The 15,693-nt window shown below is 46.2% G+C and overlaps 1 protein-coding gene across 4 annotated transcripts in view; it reads right to left on the bottom strand.

Moving 5' to 3' along the window:
- Positions 1 to 15,693, bottom strand: part of MEGF6 (multiple EGF like domains 6) — a 213,010-nt gene that overhangs the window by 127,729 nt on the left and 69,588 nt on the right. For 3 of the 4 annotated variants that reach the window (XM_028740972.2, XM_028740975.2, XM_028740973.2), the window contains one exon: positions 1,732 to 1,854. The exons of the other annotated variant lie outside the window; for it this stretch is intronic. In XM_028740972.2, coding sequence (XP_028596805.2) covers positions 1,732 to 1,854 — 123 coding nt within the window. The remainder of the gene's footprint in view (positions 1 to 1,731; positions 1,855 to 15,693) is intronic. 4 annotated transcript variants of the gene reach the window in all.

Genomic DNA, 15,693 nt, shown 5'->3' with positions numbered 1-15,693 from the left:
GTGACACCTGGGGAATGGCCAGCAGGTCAGATAGAGAGGACTGGAGGGATCACATTCGCTGCTGCCCCCAAGCTTGAGGCTCCTCAATCCTGCTCAATTTGAATGCTGTCTGGTCCAAGTCAGGTATAAACTTAAATGACCATAGAAAGGGAGAGTGGGAGGGGCCTTGAAACTGTCTACCAACAGTTCAGCACCAGGACGGCAGACTGAGGCCCCATCTGCACCATGCATTAAAAGCAGTTTCATACCACTTTAAACAGCCATAAAGGTGAAGGTCCAGTCACGGATGACTCTGGGGTTGCGGCACTCATCTCACTTTATTGGCCAAGGGAGCCGGCGTACAGCTTCTGGGTCATGTGGCCAGCATGACTAAGCCGCTGCTGGCAGAGCACAGAAAAGCCGTTTACCTTCCCGCCAGAGTGGTACCTATTTATCTACTTGCACTTTGATGTGCTTTTGAACTGCTAGGTGGGCAGGAGGAGGGACCAAGCAACGGGAGCTCACCCCGTCGGGGGGATTCGAACCACCGACCTTCTGATTGGCAAGTCCTAGGCTCTGTGGTTTAACCCACAGCACTACCCGCGTCCTCCAAGGAATCCTGGAAAATGTAGTTTGTTATGAGTGATGGGAATTGAAGCTCTGGGAGGGGGTCGGCTAACAGCTCTCTGTACCCTTAACCACGACTGTTTAAAGTGGTATGATGCTGATTTAGACATACAGTGCAGATGGGATTTGAGCAGATCCACAGCACACCTGGTTGCCATCTGCCCCACTATGGTGAGATGTGTTCTGTCTTTGTATAAGATGATAGTTTAGAAGACTGCATCTATTCACATAAACTAGCATAGTAACAAACAAGGCCAACAGCAATTAAAAAGGCAACCAATGTTGTTTTAAAAGCCACAGATCACACACTATAAAGACCAGGAGCCTTGTATCTGCCTGCTTCTCTTTGGTAAAATATTGCAACCCAAGCCATTTGGCATGAAAAGTTGGTTGTGGGCACTCAAAACCATAAAACTCACTTCCTTCAAGTCAAACTCTCTGCCTTTGGAAAGTGAAACCAACACCCCTCTCTCAAACAGACAGCGCAGACTAATCCACTTAAATCCGGCTTAGCAATTAAACACACATAAACACACTTTTCCAAAACATTGTTAGAGCAGAGGTGGGGGGGAAACCTTTTTGAAGGCCCAGGCTCAATTGCTTCCCAGATGAAACTGAGCTTTGAACAGGGCACACCGGGATAAAACCCTCCAGCAACACCTAGTGCCCATTGGAACTGGTGGGGTGGAAGGCAGGGAGGCTAGCAGTATGTAGAGCCAAAGCCAGTGACTGACAAAGTCAGAGCCAATGACAGGCAGAGCCAACTCATTCTGGTTTTGCTCCCATTGTCTCCTCCCTGCTGAGCTCAAGAAGGGCTACACTAGTTCTCAGCACACATCACTGGCTTAAAACACAGCTCGGTCATTCTTTTCTCAATTTGAATCAAAGCTGATTTGGGTGAAAAATGCATCAAAATGCAGCATTTCGTAAGGGTTGTCTCATAGAAGATCTGCTGCTCTGGATGTAGAGTATACAATGGTACAACCTAATTCTTAAGAGGAGAAAGCTGACAGGCAGCACAACTTTTGGACTGTTTGCAAGTAAGAAGGCAGGCAGGGACTGGCATCTAGGGAAGCCCAAACTGCCTCCAATGATACAATGATTGGTTGAATGGGCTGTCATTACCTTCACAGGCCTTTCCATCATCTTTAAGCTTGGATCCTTCAGGACACTTGCAGTAGAAACTCCCAATTGTGTTACAGCACTGGGATTCGCAGCCTGCGTTCCCGGTTTCGCATTCGTTCACATCTGCGAGCAAAGGAAGAAGAAGAAGAAACTCAGTGTTCTACCTGGTGCTAAATGCTGATTTCCAATGAGAGCTATTGGCCGTGTTCATGTTCACAGGTTCTCAGAGGGTGTGGAGGAAGGATTGGGACCATGCATGTTAATCCAGTCCCATGCCTGACCTTTATGCATAGGAACACAGAAAAGTTAGCATGCACTAAGCTGGACTGTTGGTCCATCTAGTTCAGCCTTGTCTACACAGCCATTCAGTAGCTCTCTGGGGCTTCGGATGAGCCCATCTCTAACTGGAGACAGGGAGGATCAAACCCCAGACATTCTACATGGAAAGCAGATGCACACTCTCTGAGCTATGCCCCTTCTCCAAAAGGCAGCAACGCAGAAACCTGCTTTGTGCCAGTCCACACCCTTTGCCTGTCTAGACCACTGTTGTCCAGGCCTGATGGGCAGCATCTCTCCAGGGTGTCAGGCCCAAGGACCTGACCTACCACCAGATCCTTTTAATTGGAGATGCTAACCAAGGAACCTGCATTCAGTTCTGGTGCTCTCCTACCGAGCTATGGCCCCAATGAGCTGCACTGTCCCACTAGAGCTTGCAAACAATAATGTTGCACCATGGAACCCCCAGTTGCATGGAAGCAAGGAGGAATTGGCAGTCCCCACATTGCCAATGTAATGTATTAATTGAGGTCCCAATTTCCATGCCCACTTTGAATACTGGACATTTATGGCTTTGGCTCCAGAAGTGCAAATTAATGCAAATTTGGTGGGTGGGTGTGTTCCATAATATATCCTGGTATGGCAGAGAAGTAGAAAAAATGTATGGTTGTTCTTAAGTCATTTTCAAATATCAGATGAGGATCAACCTTGTGGGTCAAATATGAGAGGTGGGTGGAGCCTCTCACCTGTCCAAGGCATATTGTCACGACACCACATAATCAGTTTGCAATTAAAAAAAAAAATTCATGGAAATTTGGTAGCACTTTGATACACATTTCTCCTAATACACACACCTTTGTAAGGCAGTTTGCCTAACGTACCAATTTTTGCACAGCCATTTGGGGTTTGGACTAGACAACCCTTGGGACCTTTTCCAACCCCTCGATCCTATGATTCTAATTTCCACCAAAGCAGTAATTTTGACATCTCCATTTTCACTAAGGGGTATATTTTTTTGGACACTTGATCCCAGTGCAGGCTTCTTCTTCTTCTTCTTTTTGGTGCGCCTTCCTTGGCGAGAGAAACGCATTTCAAAATTCAGGAAAGTGCGAATTTCGAAGGATGGCTCTGTTTCAGTTAGTATACTGTTCCAGAAAGTGCAAATTAAAGCCTTCTGGGATACAGCCTTCCAAGAAATCGGATCTTTGGTTAAGTGTCATCTTTTACCATAGCACTACAACTAGCCCTCCTCAATCCTTTTTTAAATGGAAGACGATGCTATTGTTTATAGTAGGGAGCTAGTTGGACATTTATTGACTGCTGCGCAACTCAGGATTGCAAGGTTTTGGGAGAGTTAAGTCTGGAGCTGATTTGAACTACTGGTGCAGGAAGGTCTGAGATACTGCACTGTTGGAAAAGCTAACATATAAATTAAAAGTGTGAAGAGGTCAATGTAGAACAGGTAAGTTCACTTTGGTTTGGTTTATGAGTTGTGTCAATACGGTTACATGCCACCACAATCTCTGAGCAGCGAGAGACTCCAGAAGCTTACCCCGAGTTCCGCTTCCTTGGAATGAAGGTCAGCAGAGATTATGGTGTCTTTCAGAGGTATGTTTTTATTTACACATATATACAGTGGTACCTCGAGTTGCATACGCTTCAGGTTACATACGCTTCAGGTTACAGACTCCGCTAACCCAGAAATACTACCTTGGATGAAGAACTTTGCTTCAGGATGAGAACAGAAATCGCGCGTTGGCGGTGTGGCAGCAGCAGGAGGCCCCATTAGCTAAAGTGGTGCTTTAGGTTAAAAACAGTTTCAGGTTAAGAACGGACCTCAACGGACCTCGGGAATGAATTAAGTACTTAACTCGAGGTACCACTGTACAACTTGAGGATAAGATAGAGGAGCTCCCAGCATTAACACCCAAACAGATCTCCTCCTCCTCCTCCTCCTCCTCCTCCTCCTCCTCCTCCTCCTTCTCCTCCTCCTCCTCCTCCTCCTCCTTTTTCTTCTTTTAATTTCTGCACCACTTTATATTTTTAAGAAAGAAAGCAAAAACCTCTCAAAGAGGTTTACGACCTACATTAGAAGCTCAAATAAAACAATCCAAAATCAAGTCAAATATAAAGTAGACTGAAGAAAGTATACCGAAGAAAGCAAAATATAAAGTATACGTACATTCAAAGCAACGTAATTTACAGGGAACTCAACTATTATCTTAAAGATTTCAAAATAAAACATTATCAAGGAGGTCAACGACAGAAGGCACCTTTAATGCAGCAACGTTAACCCCGAATGATTATTATTTTAAACATTTCAAAAGAAAACATGACTAAAGGAAGTCAGATATAAAATGAACATTTCAAACAGCACAATTAGCAAGAGAATGAAAGTTCTTAATATAGGTTAGCCAAAATTTCAAGCTTAAGTCTGAGAAGAATCAGTACTGTTTGCTTCTCCATTAGTCACAGCTTTGGATCCAGCACAGATCAAGCATGTCTCTGTGTCCCCAGCTTCCAGCCTGCTTTCTGCTTAGTGCTCCCCAACTCCCCCTCCATATACTGTTCTCCTACCTAGCAGATAGTGATGGGGTAGAGGAAAGGTCCGCCCATTTGTTCTACGGCATGGAGCAAATTATTTGGTTATGCTAACTATGGTGCTTAAGCGAATCAGCCAAAACCATGAGCTAGACAAAAGGACAGGTTGGGCAAGCTTGCTCTCATACATTTGACATCCACAGATACAGAATCCCAAGAATTGGATGGGACTTGGAGAATCATCCAGACTGACACCCCCCCCCCCCAATCCACAATATCCAAGTACATGGCCGGTTTCCACCATTGGTGTTTAAATGGATCTGGTTAAAGCTGAAGTTCATCAATATATTATTTTTGTTTCTTTGTGTGCCTTCTCCCTTCTTCCTGAATTTGCAAAATAAAAGACATACTTTTTGGTGTTATACTTACCCAATATGATCCTTAAAGACTACTACATACTTCTTCTTCTTCTTTAATCCCTGCCCAATGTTTGCTCTTTGTTTATATTGTTTTCAAGATTTATTTTTTACTAGGTTACGTCAATTATTGTTTTTTTTTTTAAAAAAAGAAACATTTTATTGTGTTGTTGTTTTTTTAAAAAGTGCAGACGTTAACAAGAAAGGGAAAAAATCAAGACTCAGAAGTGTAAAAGAATAAGGCATCACAGTCTAGAAGGACAAAATCATAGAATCACAGTTGGAAGATACCCAAATAGTCATCTAGGCCAACCCCTTGCGATGCAGGAATCACAGTACAAAGCACAAAGATACAGTGCAGCTCCAAAGGGGTATTAACTAATACAAATATCCCCTTTACAAGTAATAAAGACATGCAAAAATAAAAGTCTTCTCCACCTGTGAGTCCCATCATTATTGAGAATAAAGGTTCTTAGATGAGCCAGACGTTTGCATACACTGCTGGGCTGAGCAACCATGTGCCTTGATATCTGCGTAAGAAATAAAACCACGCTCTCTATCCCATAAATGTTATTATTTGAGCTCTGCCATTTAGATACTTTCGGCTTATCAGATTTCTTTCCAAGGAGGGCAATTTGCCGAGTGCAAAAGTACCAGCGATTCAAATGATTAATGGTCAGTTATTGTTATTTAAGAAACTGATCTGATGTTTAGGAGTTATCAAAACTCAATAAAAAAATTATACAAAAATGGGTGTGGGTGTGCAAATTCAGCAGGTTACCTTTAAATGCAACCAGGATAAAATTTCTTCCTCATCCCCAGAACCTGTCTCACGCGATTACAGGGAACTTTGCTGGGGCACCAGAAGAAGGTAGCTTGTGCTTTGTTGACTGGACCCATCCTGTTCCTGTTCAGCGACCAGGGCTTTAACAGGAAGACACCGCAGTTAAGGGACTTCAGGGAAACGCTGGCAAAGATCCGACTTGGGTGAAAAGCCTTTGACACAGAAAGCATTAAGACCGGGCTCGGGCGCCTCTTAAGTCTGGGCTGCCAGGCGGCTTCAGAAGGGAGCTCAGAAACGGTTGACCTGGGAGTCCAGCCAAGGGAGAGTGCGTTCCAGGCGACTTCAGCTGTCACAACATGCTCAAGGAGGCGGGGGATGGATGCATGTGCCAGGGAACTCTTGAAAACCTTATGGGCCCTGACTGCTGGGGTGCATTTCCAGGGGGAGCTGTCATCCACAAACCTATCCGTTTCAGTTTTGCTCACTTTCTCAATTCCCCACACCTTCAATTCAGGACCTGGGAGACCAGGGTTCAAATCCCCACTTGGCTATGAAGCTCACTGGGTGTGACCTACAGGCTAGTCACTGCCTCTGGGCCTAACCTACCTTTTGGGGTGGAGGAGTGGGGAAAACACGTAGGGCACTTGGAGCTCTTTGGAGAAAAAGAAGGCATCTAAAAAAAAAAAAATGTTTGCAGATACAGCGGTACCTCGGGTTGCATGCGCTTCAGGTTACATACGCTTCAGGTTACAGACTCCGCTAACCCAGAAATAGTACCTTGGGTTAAGAACTTTGCTTCAGGATGAGAACAGAAATCATGCTCCAGCAGCGTGGCAGCAGCAGGAGGCCCCATTAGTTAAAGTGATACCTCAGGCTAAGAACAGTTTCAGGTTAAGAACAGACCTCTGGAATGAATTAAGTACTTAACCTGAGGTACCACTGTATAGGGCTGTACTCAGTGGTAGTCCTACTCAGAGATGACCCAGTGAAATGAATGGCCTCCAAGAAACTAAAATTATCTTGACGACACCTGAATGTGGTGCCCACCATAAAAACAGTAGCATTAATTATCTGTCCAGTGCCCCAAACAAATTTGTCCAAAAACAGTGTCTCTCTTAGAAGCACCTTTTCATCTCTTTCCACCCCACAATGCCTCTTGTTTTTGGAAGGACCCTGCCCCCTGGTGGCAGATCTTTTTTTAAAAAAAAAAACAGCTACACACCTATCTTTGCCATCCACCCTCATTGTGTTGAAATCAACAATTTTGGCTCTTTCGGAATTTGATTGGTGTTCATCTTAGACAGATGGCTGCATCCGGCAGTAGTCAAACTAAGAGTATAGCCACTAAAATACCGTAGATTCTGGCGTATAAGATGACTTTTTAACCCCGGAAAATCCTCTAAAAAGTCGGGGATCGTCTTATACGCCGGGTATAGGCTTGCTGGCAACAGCCGTGGGCTGCGGGCTCCGCGTCGGGAGGAAACTGCCTGGCCAAGCTGCCCAGCGTTGCTAAGCCGACTTCACTGGGTGGCTTCCTCCCAGCATGGAGCAGAGCCCGCCACTCACTGTCACTGCCCAGCGAAGCTGCCACATATAAGACTGGGTGTATAAGTCGACCCCCCAAATTGGCAGCTGGTCGTCTTATACACCCAGTCGCCTAATACGCTGGAATCTACGGTAAATAGCTTGGGCCCATTAAATTACAATGGGTCTACCTTGAGTAAAGTAAAGGACACTTCCAGACTGCCAGCATTTTGAGGGAGGGGTTTGGTTTCCTAGCAGAAATGTAGGTTTGTGCAGTTAAGGTGGATTAAAGCGCTTGGTGATAAAAGAAGAAACAGGCTTCTTGCAGTTAGGAAAGTGACGGGAAAATGCATTGAAAAGTGTGGGAGGGTCAAATGATGGGCGAGGAAATGTATAAACAAGCAAATCAGGATGAACACAAGACAAAGGCATGTTCTTGTATAACCTCCCCGCAAATGAATTAAAATGGAAATTCAATCACAGAAAGAGGCAACAAACTATTTAGGTTGGAGAACAGCAAAAGCCATTCTAACCTTTGGGAGGTTTAAAGGAGGCTCCTTTGAATCCCTCAGCTTGAATATTTATGCTACTAAAATACTCCCCCAACATTTGTATGGGACTCAGACACCAGGACGGGGATATGTTCCAGCAGATGCAACCAACCATTCAGAGTAAGTTTCTGAAGGAACTGCTGGGACTTCCCCCACAGGTACTTTATTATTAGTATTAGTATTAGTATTAGTATTAGTATTAGTATTAGTATTAGTATTAGTATTAGTATTGGTATTGGTATTAGTATTAGTATCTAAATTTGTATACCCCCCTATACCCGCAAGTCTCTGGATGGTTCACAGCATAAATTCACAATATAAAAACACTAAATACATAATAAAAACAAGAGCAACCCAATTAACCCTCCCTCCCCAACACATTTTAAAAGGGCATCAGATGTCAATCAGCCAAAAACCTTGTAAAAGAGGAATGCTTTTGCCTGGCGTCTAACGGTGTATTATGAAGGCGCCAGGTGAACTTCCCTGGGGAGAGCATTCCACAGACAGGGAGCCACTGCAAGAAAGGCCCGTTCTCATGTTGCCACCCTCCAGAACTCTCGTGGAGGAGGCACATGAAGAAGGGCCTCAGAAGACGACCTTAGGGTCTGGGTAGGTTCATATGGAAAGAGACGGTCCTTGAGGTACAGTGGTACCTCGGGTTAAGAACTTAATTCATTCTGGAGGTCCGTTCTTAACCTGAAACTGTGCTTAACCTGAGGTACCACTTTAGCTAATGGGGCCTCCCGCTGCCACCACATGATTTTTGTTCTCATCCTGAAGCAAAGTTCTTAACCCAAGGTACTATTTCTGGGTTAGCGGAGTCTGTAACCTGAAGCGTCTGTAACCCGAGGTACCACTGCAATGCAGTTCTAAGTCGCTTAAGGTACCTTCTTAGTCATACTCTCCCTGGATGAGTAAACAAATTCATGCAGGATAAAGCTATCAGTGACTACCCACCATGATCTGTGTTCTCCCTCTGCCGTCAGAGGCAAATGCCTATGAATACCAATTGCAAGTGGAAAGAGCTGCAGACATCTGGTTGGCCACTGTGAGAACAGAATGCTGGAGTAGGTGGGGCCCCCTTTGGCCTGATCCAGCAGGGCTTTTATTCTGTTCTTATTGTGCTGCTAAAACTCTTGCTCTCTCGCGCACCAACCCTCACACACCACCCACGGCCCTAGATGCCAATCACACACAAAAAGAATCCTTCGCTCCAAACCTCTACAGTTATTCAGAGAGCCATAAAACACACAGTTGTTATTCAATCCAGACACCAGACCCCAAGATTTATTTGTGTATGTGGGGAATGTAAAGAAAAGGACACTCTGGGGTGGGTGGGTGTGGGGGGGGTACTCTAAGATCCTGGAGGTGCGTGTGGAGAGCAGGAAGAGAGTGAAGAAATCCGATCCGTTGAGTGTCCCCCCCCCCACTCCACAAAGCTTTGAAAAGCTTCAGCGTTTGAAAACCTAGATGTTTTAGGAGTTCATGAAGAGAACCACACAGTGAAAGAACCAGGCAAGAGAGTTGAAGGGGGGGTTCAGATTTAAAGGGATCACTTTTCCAAATCCTGTATTTGAACACAAAGCAGGGAGGGGTACTGTGTTTGGCTTTTAAAACATGTTTTAAGGTGTTGTAAAGGATTCTCTCTCTCTCCTTTCCCCCTCCATTTTGTGAGGAAGTTATACAATGTCCACTGTTTACGGAGTGGGGAAGTCTTAGGATGTTGGGCTGTTCATGGTGTGTGTGTGTGTGTGTGAGAGAGAGAGAGAGAGAGAGAGAGAGAGAGAGAGAGATGTTAGAGGCACAATGAGGACTAACAACAATGGAACAGCAACAGTGGAAACATTGTGTTATCGGTGGGGAAAAGGGAGAAATTTGATGAACTTTACAGTGGTACCTCAGTTTTTGAACATAATCCATTCTGGAAGACCATTTGACTTCCAGAACATTCAAAAACTGAGGCACAATGGGCAATCTGTAGAAAATTGAGAAAGATACAGTTGTACACTCAGCGGACGCCGTTCGACTTCCGAGGCACATTCGAAAACGGAAGCATTTACTTCTGGGTTTTCGGCGTTCGGATTCTGAAACGTTCAGTGATGGAGACATCCGAAAACTGAGGTACCACTGTACACTGAAGGTGAACCTTTCTAATTTGCACTTTCGGAAACAATGCACAAACCGAAACTCAACCGTCCTTCGAAATTTGCACTTCTCCAGGGCTTGCAATGCAAAAGCTGCTGTATTATCGAGATAGGCCGTTGGTCCATCACTAGCTTAGTAAGAGTGGGTAAGTCTTGTGTCTTCCAATCCAGAAAGGTCTGGATTCCAAAACCTTCCTAGGCAAACCACGCTGAGCCCATCCTGACCATTCCAAAATAAAGCTCCAAACTGGTCGAGATGGGTTGCTCTTTAAAGCAACGTTTTGCTCCGTTCTTGAACCATTGCCATGGTTTGACATCACACACAGGCACCAAAGAAGTTCAGAGAGTTCTTCATCCAGACTTGAACAGCGGGGGCACCTCTTGCGAGGAACTCTCCTTGAGGGATCGCAGCATTTGGGATGACAGGGTGATTAATGATGTGTGCTCAAACGCCGAAGAGGCCGGCGAGGACAGACCACCACAAGACGCAAAAAGGTCGAGGCCACAATCCTAGATGAACAGAGCGCCACTGGGCTCGAAGTGCGCTTGCTGCCAGAGGTGTTTGGAAAGCTGGCGCTGCAGCCGACCACCCTGGTGAATCAGCAGGCCGGTTAGAAACGAAAAAGAGGATTTGCCCATCAACGTCTGGCTGTTTTTAATTCGCAGGAGCTTGTGAAGTAATGTCTGCCTTTTTGCAGGCTGAGGGAGAAGACTGTCGACATCCCCTGCTGACCTGTGAAACCAAGAGTGGGTCGCCTACTCTTACATCCACAGGTCCCACCCACTCTTGATTTCCAAGGTGAAACAGCAGGCAGAAATTCTTCAGGGGAAGAGGGTCATTAGGTGTGCGTGCAGAAGAAGACCTTGTGTTGGTGTTGACCTTTAAAGCCCTAAACGGCCTTGGCCCAGTATACCTGAAGGAGCGTCTCCACCCCCATCGTTCTGCCCAGACGCTGAGGTACAGCGCTGAGGGCCTTCTGGGGGTTCCCTCACTGCAAGTAGCAAAGTTACAGGGAACCAGGCAGAGGGCCTTCTCGGTAGTGGCACCTGCCCTGTGGAACGCCCTCCCACCAGATGTCAAAGAGATAAACAACTACCTGACATTTAGAAGACATTTGAAAGCAGCCCTGTTCAGGGAAGTTTTTAATGTGTGACATTTTGATGTATTTTTAATCTTTGCTGGAAGCCGCCCAGAGTGGCTGGGGAAACCCAGCCAGATGGGCGGGGTACAAATTATTATTATTATTATTATTATTATTATTATTATTATTATTATTATTTTAGTATGCCATAGTCTGTGCAAGGCCATTTGATGCCCTCCCCCCAGCCCTTGTGGCACTGGCTGAAGCTAGGCTTTGGCAGGGACCTAGAGATCTCCTACCTCCTTCCCAAAGCCCGGTAATCACTTGCTCAGCTTTGGGAAGGAGGGAGGAGGACACTAGGACCCTGTCAGTGCCCTCGCACCTCCTTCCTGAAGACAGGCAAGCGCTTACCGGGCTTTGGGAAGGCACCCTACTCGGCTGCACGCCCGGTGCAACTGCACTGCTCTCACTGCCCTAAATGTGCCCCTGGTGGGTGAGTAATGGGGGAGGCAGAGGTGTGTAAAATCATGCACAGCGAGGAGACAGCAAAAAAAGGAGATGTTGTCCTCCGACTCTTGTAATACTCAGGGTCACCCAACAAAGCTGAATGTTGGGGGAATGTAGGGCAGGCAGAAGCAGTGGCATAGCATGGGTTGCCAGTGCCTGGGGCCACATGGAGTGGAATGCGAGGGAAGGAGGGAAACAGTCGGAGTACACATGCACATTCAACTGCCTAACTGCGTCCACAGCACCCAGGAGATCACAGCCACAGAGATAAGAAAAGAAGAGTCACTCCATTGCCTGGGGAGGTTGATTCCTGGTTCACATGCAGAACCCATTTTCAACAGCAACAGAAGTGCACAGCTATATTGAGGTGTTGAAATTTCGCATCCCTAACAATTTTGCACCCAGAGCAACTGCCCCTGTGCCCCCACCCCGGCACGCTACGCCACTGGGCAGAAGAAAATACTTCTTCACACTGCTTGGTTAAACGATGGAATTCACTTCCACGAGAGCTGGTGGTGAGACACCATCTTGGATGGCTTTCTCAGAGGGTTAGACAAATGGCTGTTAGACATGGTGACTAGGTTCCACCTCCATTGTCCGCTGCTGAGTATCACAGGTGAAGAGAGCACTGTTGGAATTGTGGGCTTCCCAGAGGCATCTACGAAAACAGGATGCAGGACAAGATGAGCCCAGCAGGGCTCTTTGTATGTTATAGACACAGATCCAAACTATGGAGAAATCCAGTTCAGCATCATCTGCACAGGGCAGGGGCTCTCGGGCAAAAATCTTTCCCTGCTCTCTGTCCTCTTTTACCGGTGATGCAAGGGACTGAACTTCTGCATGCGAAGGGTGTGCTCCGGCGCATCCAAGACAAATACTGGGGAAATCCAAGCCGCATACCAGACTAACAGCTTGCTTGTATAACCCCAGTGCAGAGGGCGTCCCCTCAAAAAGCTGTTATCACAAGGGTTAGCCGATGGGTGGTTTGTGGGCCATAAACTACCATGCGGTTCTTGCCAATGGAGATCATGCACAGAGTTTCTCACGGTGACAAATCACAGAATGCAGATATTCTGGTGCCTCAGAATAGTGCCTCAGCGGTTGCGCTTCTCCTGCTCTGCACTCTGCCTCCCCCTTCATCTTTGACCTCTCTCTTTTCATCACAACTCTTGATGCCATTAGCCGATCTGAAGTCACACTGGGGCTGACCAAGCAGAAAGTGTCCGATGGCTTATCTTTCCCTACTATTGGCTTGGCTGCTCTGATGTCAGAGGTGGGGCATACCTCCATTTGCCCTGCCTTTCCCCCCCGGGGAAACCCAATCTTTAGCGTTGAATCGGAACAAATGGCTATTGGGTTTTCTGCAGGCTGCTGTACTAATTTAGCACTAAAGAGGGAGTTTTCCAGGGGGAAGTGGTGAGGCAAAGGCAAACCCACTCAGACCTCATGTCTAGAAAGTGTTGGACAAGCAGAAAACTGCTTTCTAGGCACAGCACACGTGGAAGTGTGAACAAGCCCAGAGCGAGGAGGGCAGACTCCTTCCAACAATCTACTCATTGAGCTTATATCCATCCACAAAGCTTATGTGGAGCTTAGACTATGTCCAGTCATTATTTTTTATAATGGTTTTTTCCCCTTTGTAATATGCAAGAAGCAATAATGGCAACAATAAAGAGAAAGAGAAAAGATCAAAGCAGGAAAAGAAGTGAAGGCTGTGAGGAGAGGGGAGTGGAAGTATTCCAAAAACAGCATTATAATTCCAGACAATTGCCCTTGATAATAAGTGTGTTATCCAAGAATGTTTCCATAGGAATCTATGAGAAGAGGGCAGCTGCCAAGAATACTATGTCCAGTCATTGCGGAGCACTCCTGTTTTTCTTCTTTTCTTTTTTTGTGGGGGAATGGACAACCATGAACACTTACCCTGAATTACAGGTGCTTAGACATCTCCCCATAGAACGCGGGTGGCGCTGTGTGTTAAACCACAGAGCCTAGGACTTGCCGATCAGAAGGTCAGAGGTTTGAATCCAAGTGACGGGGTGAGCTCCCGTTGCTTGGTCCCAGCTCCTGCCAAACTAGCGGTTCGAAAGCACGTCAAAGTGCAAGTAGATAAATAGGTACCGCTCCAGCAAGAAGGTAAACGGCGTTTCCATGCGCTGCTCTGGTTCGCCAGAAGCGGCTTAGTCATGCTGGCCACATGACCCGGAAGCTGTACGCTGGCTCCCTCGGCCAATAAAGTGAGATGAGCACCGCAGCCCCATAGTTGGTTACAACTGGACCTAATGGTCAGGGGTCCCTTTACCTTTACCTTTTAGACATCTCCCCATTAATTGCTCATTTTAATGCATTATCCCTGCCACCTTCCCAACTGCAATAGAATACTAGAATCAAAGAACTGTAGGGTTGGAGGTTCCCTGAGGAAGCAGATTTGTTGTACTAAGGTGACAAGAGTGCTTTCGTCCACTGGAAATGTGAAAACCTAAAGTTCCAGCAGGCATCTGAAATCAAAATGCAGATTTGGAGAGAGTGCATAGTCAAATGCTCTCTGGATTCTGCCTTGCAACACATTACTGAATAAAGTCCGGCCAGTTGGGAACTTGGTACGAGTCTCTGTAACAGAAAGTTCCTCCTACAGCTGCTACCACTTAGTGCAGGCAACAGTGAGCTACATGAGACTATGGTCTGATTCAGTATAAAGCATATTCTTATCAGGTTGTGGGGTTTTTTTTAATAGTGCTTCATCAACGAAGTGTGTCATCCATGCACACATGTGCACTGGCAATGTACCAGGCCGTGAGATTGGGATGCTGCATATAAATGGAACTGAAACCTGAAGCACCAGTTCTGCAATTTATTTGATGAAAACTCCTAAGTAAAAGCAGATCTCAGGAGAAGAGAAGCATGAGGCAGAAGAAGGCAGAAGACAGACAAAGAATTGGGATGGGGAAAATCTTCCCATTCTTTACTTTCAAGATATACATTTATTGGGTTATTCTCTTTTATCTTCTGGATGGGTTTGTTGGTTTGACGGACGATAAGGGTCTTCTAGACACTGGAGGAGCCACTGTTTTGTTTTGAATTTACAACTATTTATTTATTCACTTACGTATTTCAAAATGGCCCTGTTGACCCTGGAACATGCAGTAGAATTAGATAAGCTTAAGAACAGATGAAGTGGCATTATCCTGTATCAGACTCCTCAGTCCACCTAGCTCAGTAATGTCTATACTGACTGGTAGCATCTCTCTAGGGTTTCAGGCGGAGAGTCTTCCCCAGCCCTCCCTGGAGATGCTGGGATTGAACCCGGGACCTTCTGCATGCAAAGCAGAGACTGTGCCACTGAAGGAATCCGTTCTACGCCTAAGCTATGGTTTCTTCCATTTGCCCCACTCCCGCCAAACTCAGTGATTGTTATTTTTACATTTCTATATGAGATTTTCCTCCAAGGAGTGCCCGTGGTTCTCTTCCTCCCCATTTTATTTTCACAACAGCCCTGTGAGGCAGGTTAGGCTGAGAGACAGTGATTGACCCACCTCCTCCCAGTGAGCTTTGTGCCTGAATACGGATTTGAACACAGGTCCGAGTACAGCACTCTATTACACCACAGCAACCCCGAGATCCGTGAAGTTGCATTGGAATCCTTTTCCAGGGCAAGGGGAACATGGTTGGACTGGTTAGGGCTTTAAACCCTGGTCTCTCAGGCCCTAGACCGACACTCTAACCCAGGCATCCTCAAACTTGGCCCTCCAGCTGTTTTGGGACTACAACTCCCACCATCCCTAGCTAACAGGACCAGTGGTCAGGGATGATGGGAATTGTAAAGTGGTGCCTCAGGTTAAGAACTTAATTCGTTCTGGAGGTCCGTTCTTAACCTGAAACTGTTCTTAACCTAAGATACCACTTTAGCTAATGGGGCCTCCCACTGCCCCTGTGCTGCCGCCGTGCAATTTCTGTTCTCATCCTGAAGCAAAGTTCGTAACCTGAGGTACTATTTCTGGGTTAACAGAGTCTGTAACCTGAAATGTCTGTAACCCGAGGTACCACTGTAGTCCCAAAACAGCTGGAGGGCCGAGTTTGGGGGCTGCCTGCTCTAACCACTACAGAGCACTACCTTTTGTGGCACTTGCTAATCCTGGC

This window comes from Podarcis muralis, chromosome 7, assembly GCF_964188315.1.
Source record: "Podarcis muralis chromosome 7, rPodMur119.hap1.1, whole genome shotgun sequence".
Lineage (NCBI taxonomy): Eukaryota > Metazoa > Chordata > Lepidosauria > Squamata > Lacertidae > Podarcis > Podarcis muralis.
Note: the sequence above shows the minus strand (reverse complement) of the source record. Positions and strands in the feature narration are given on the sequence as shown.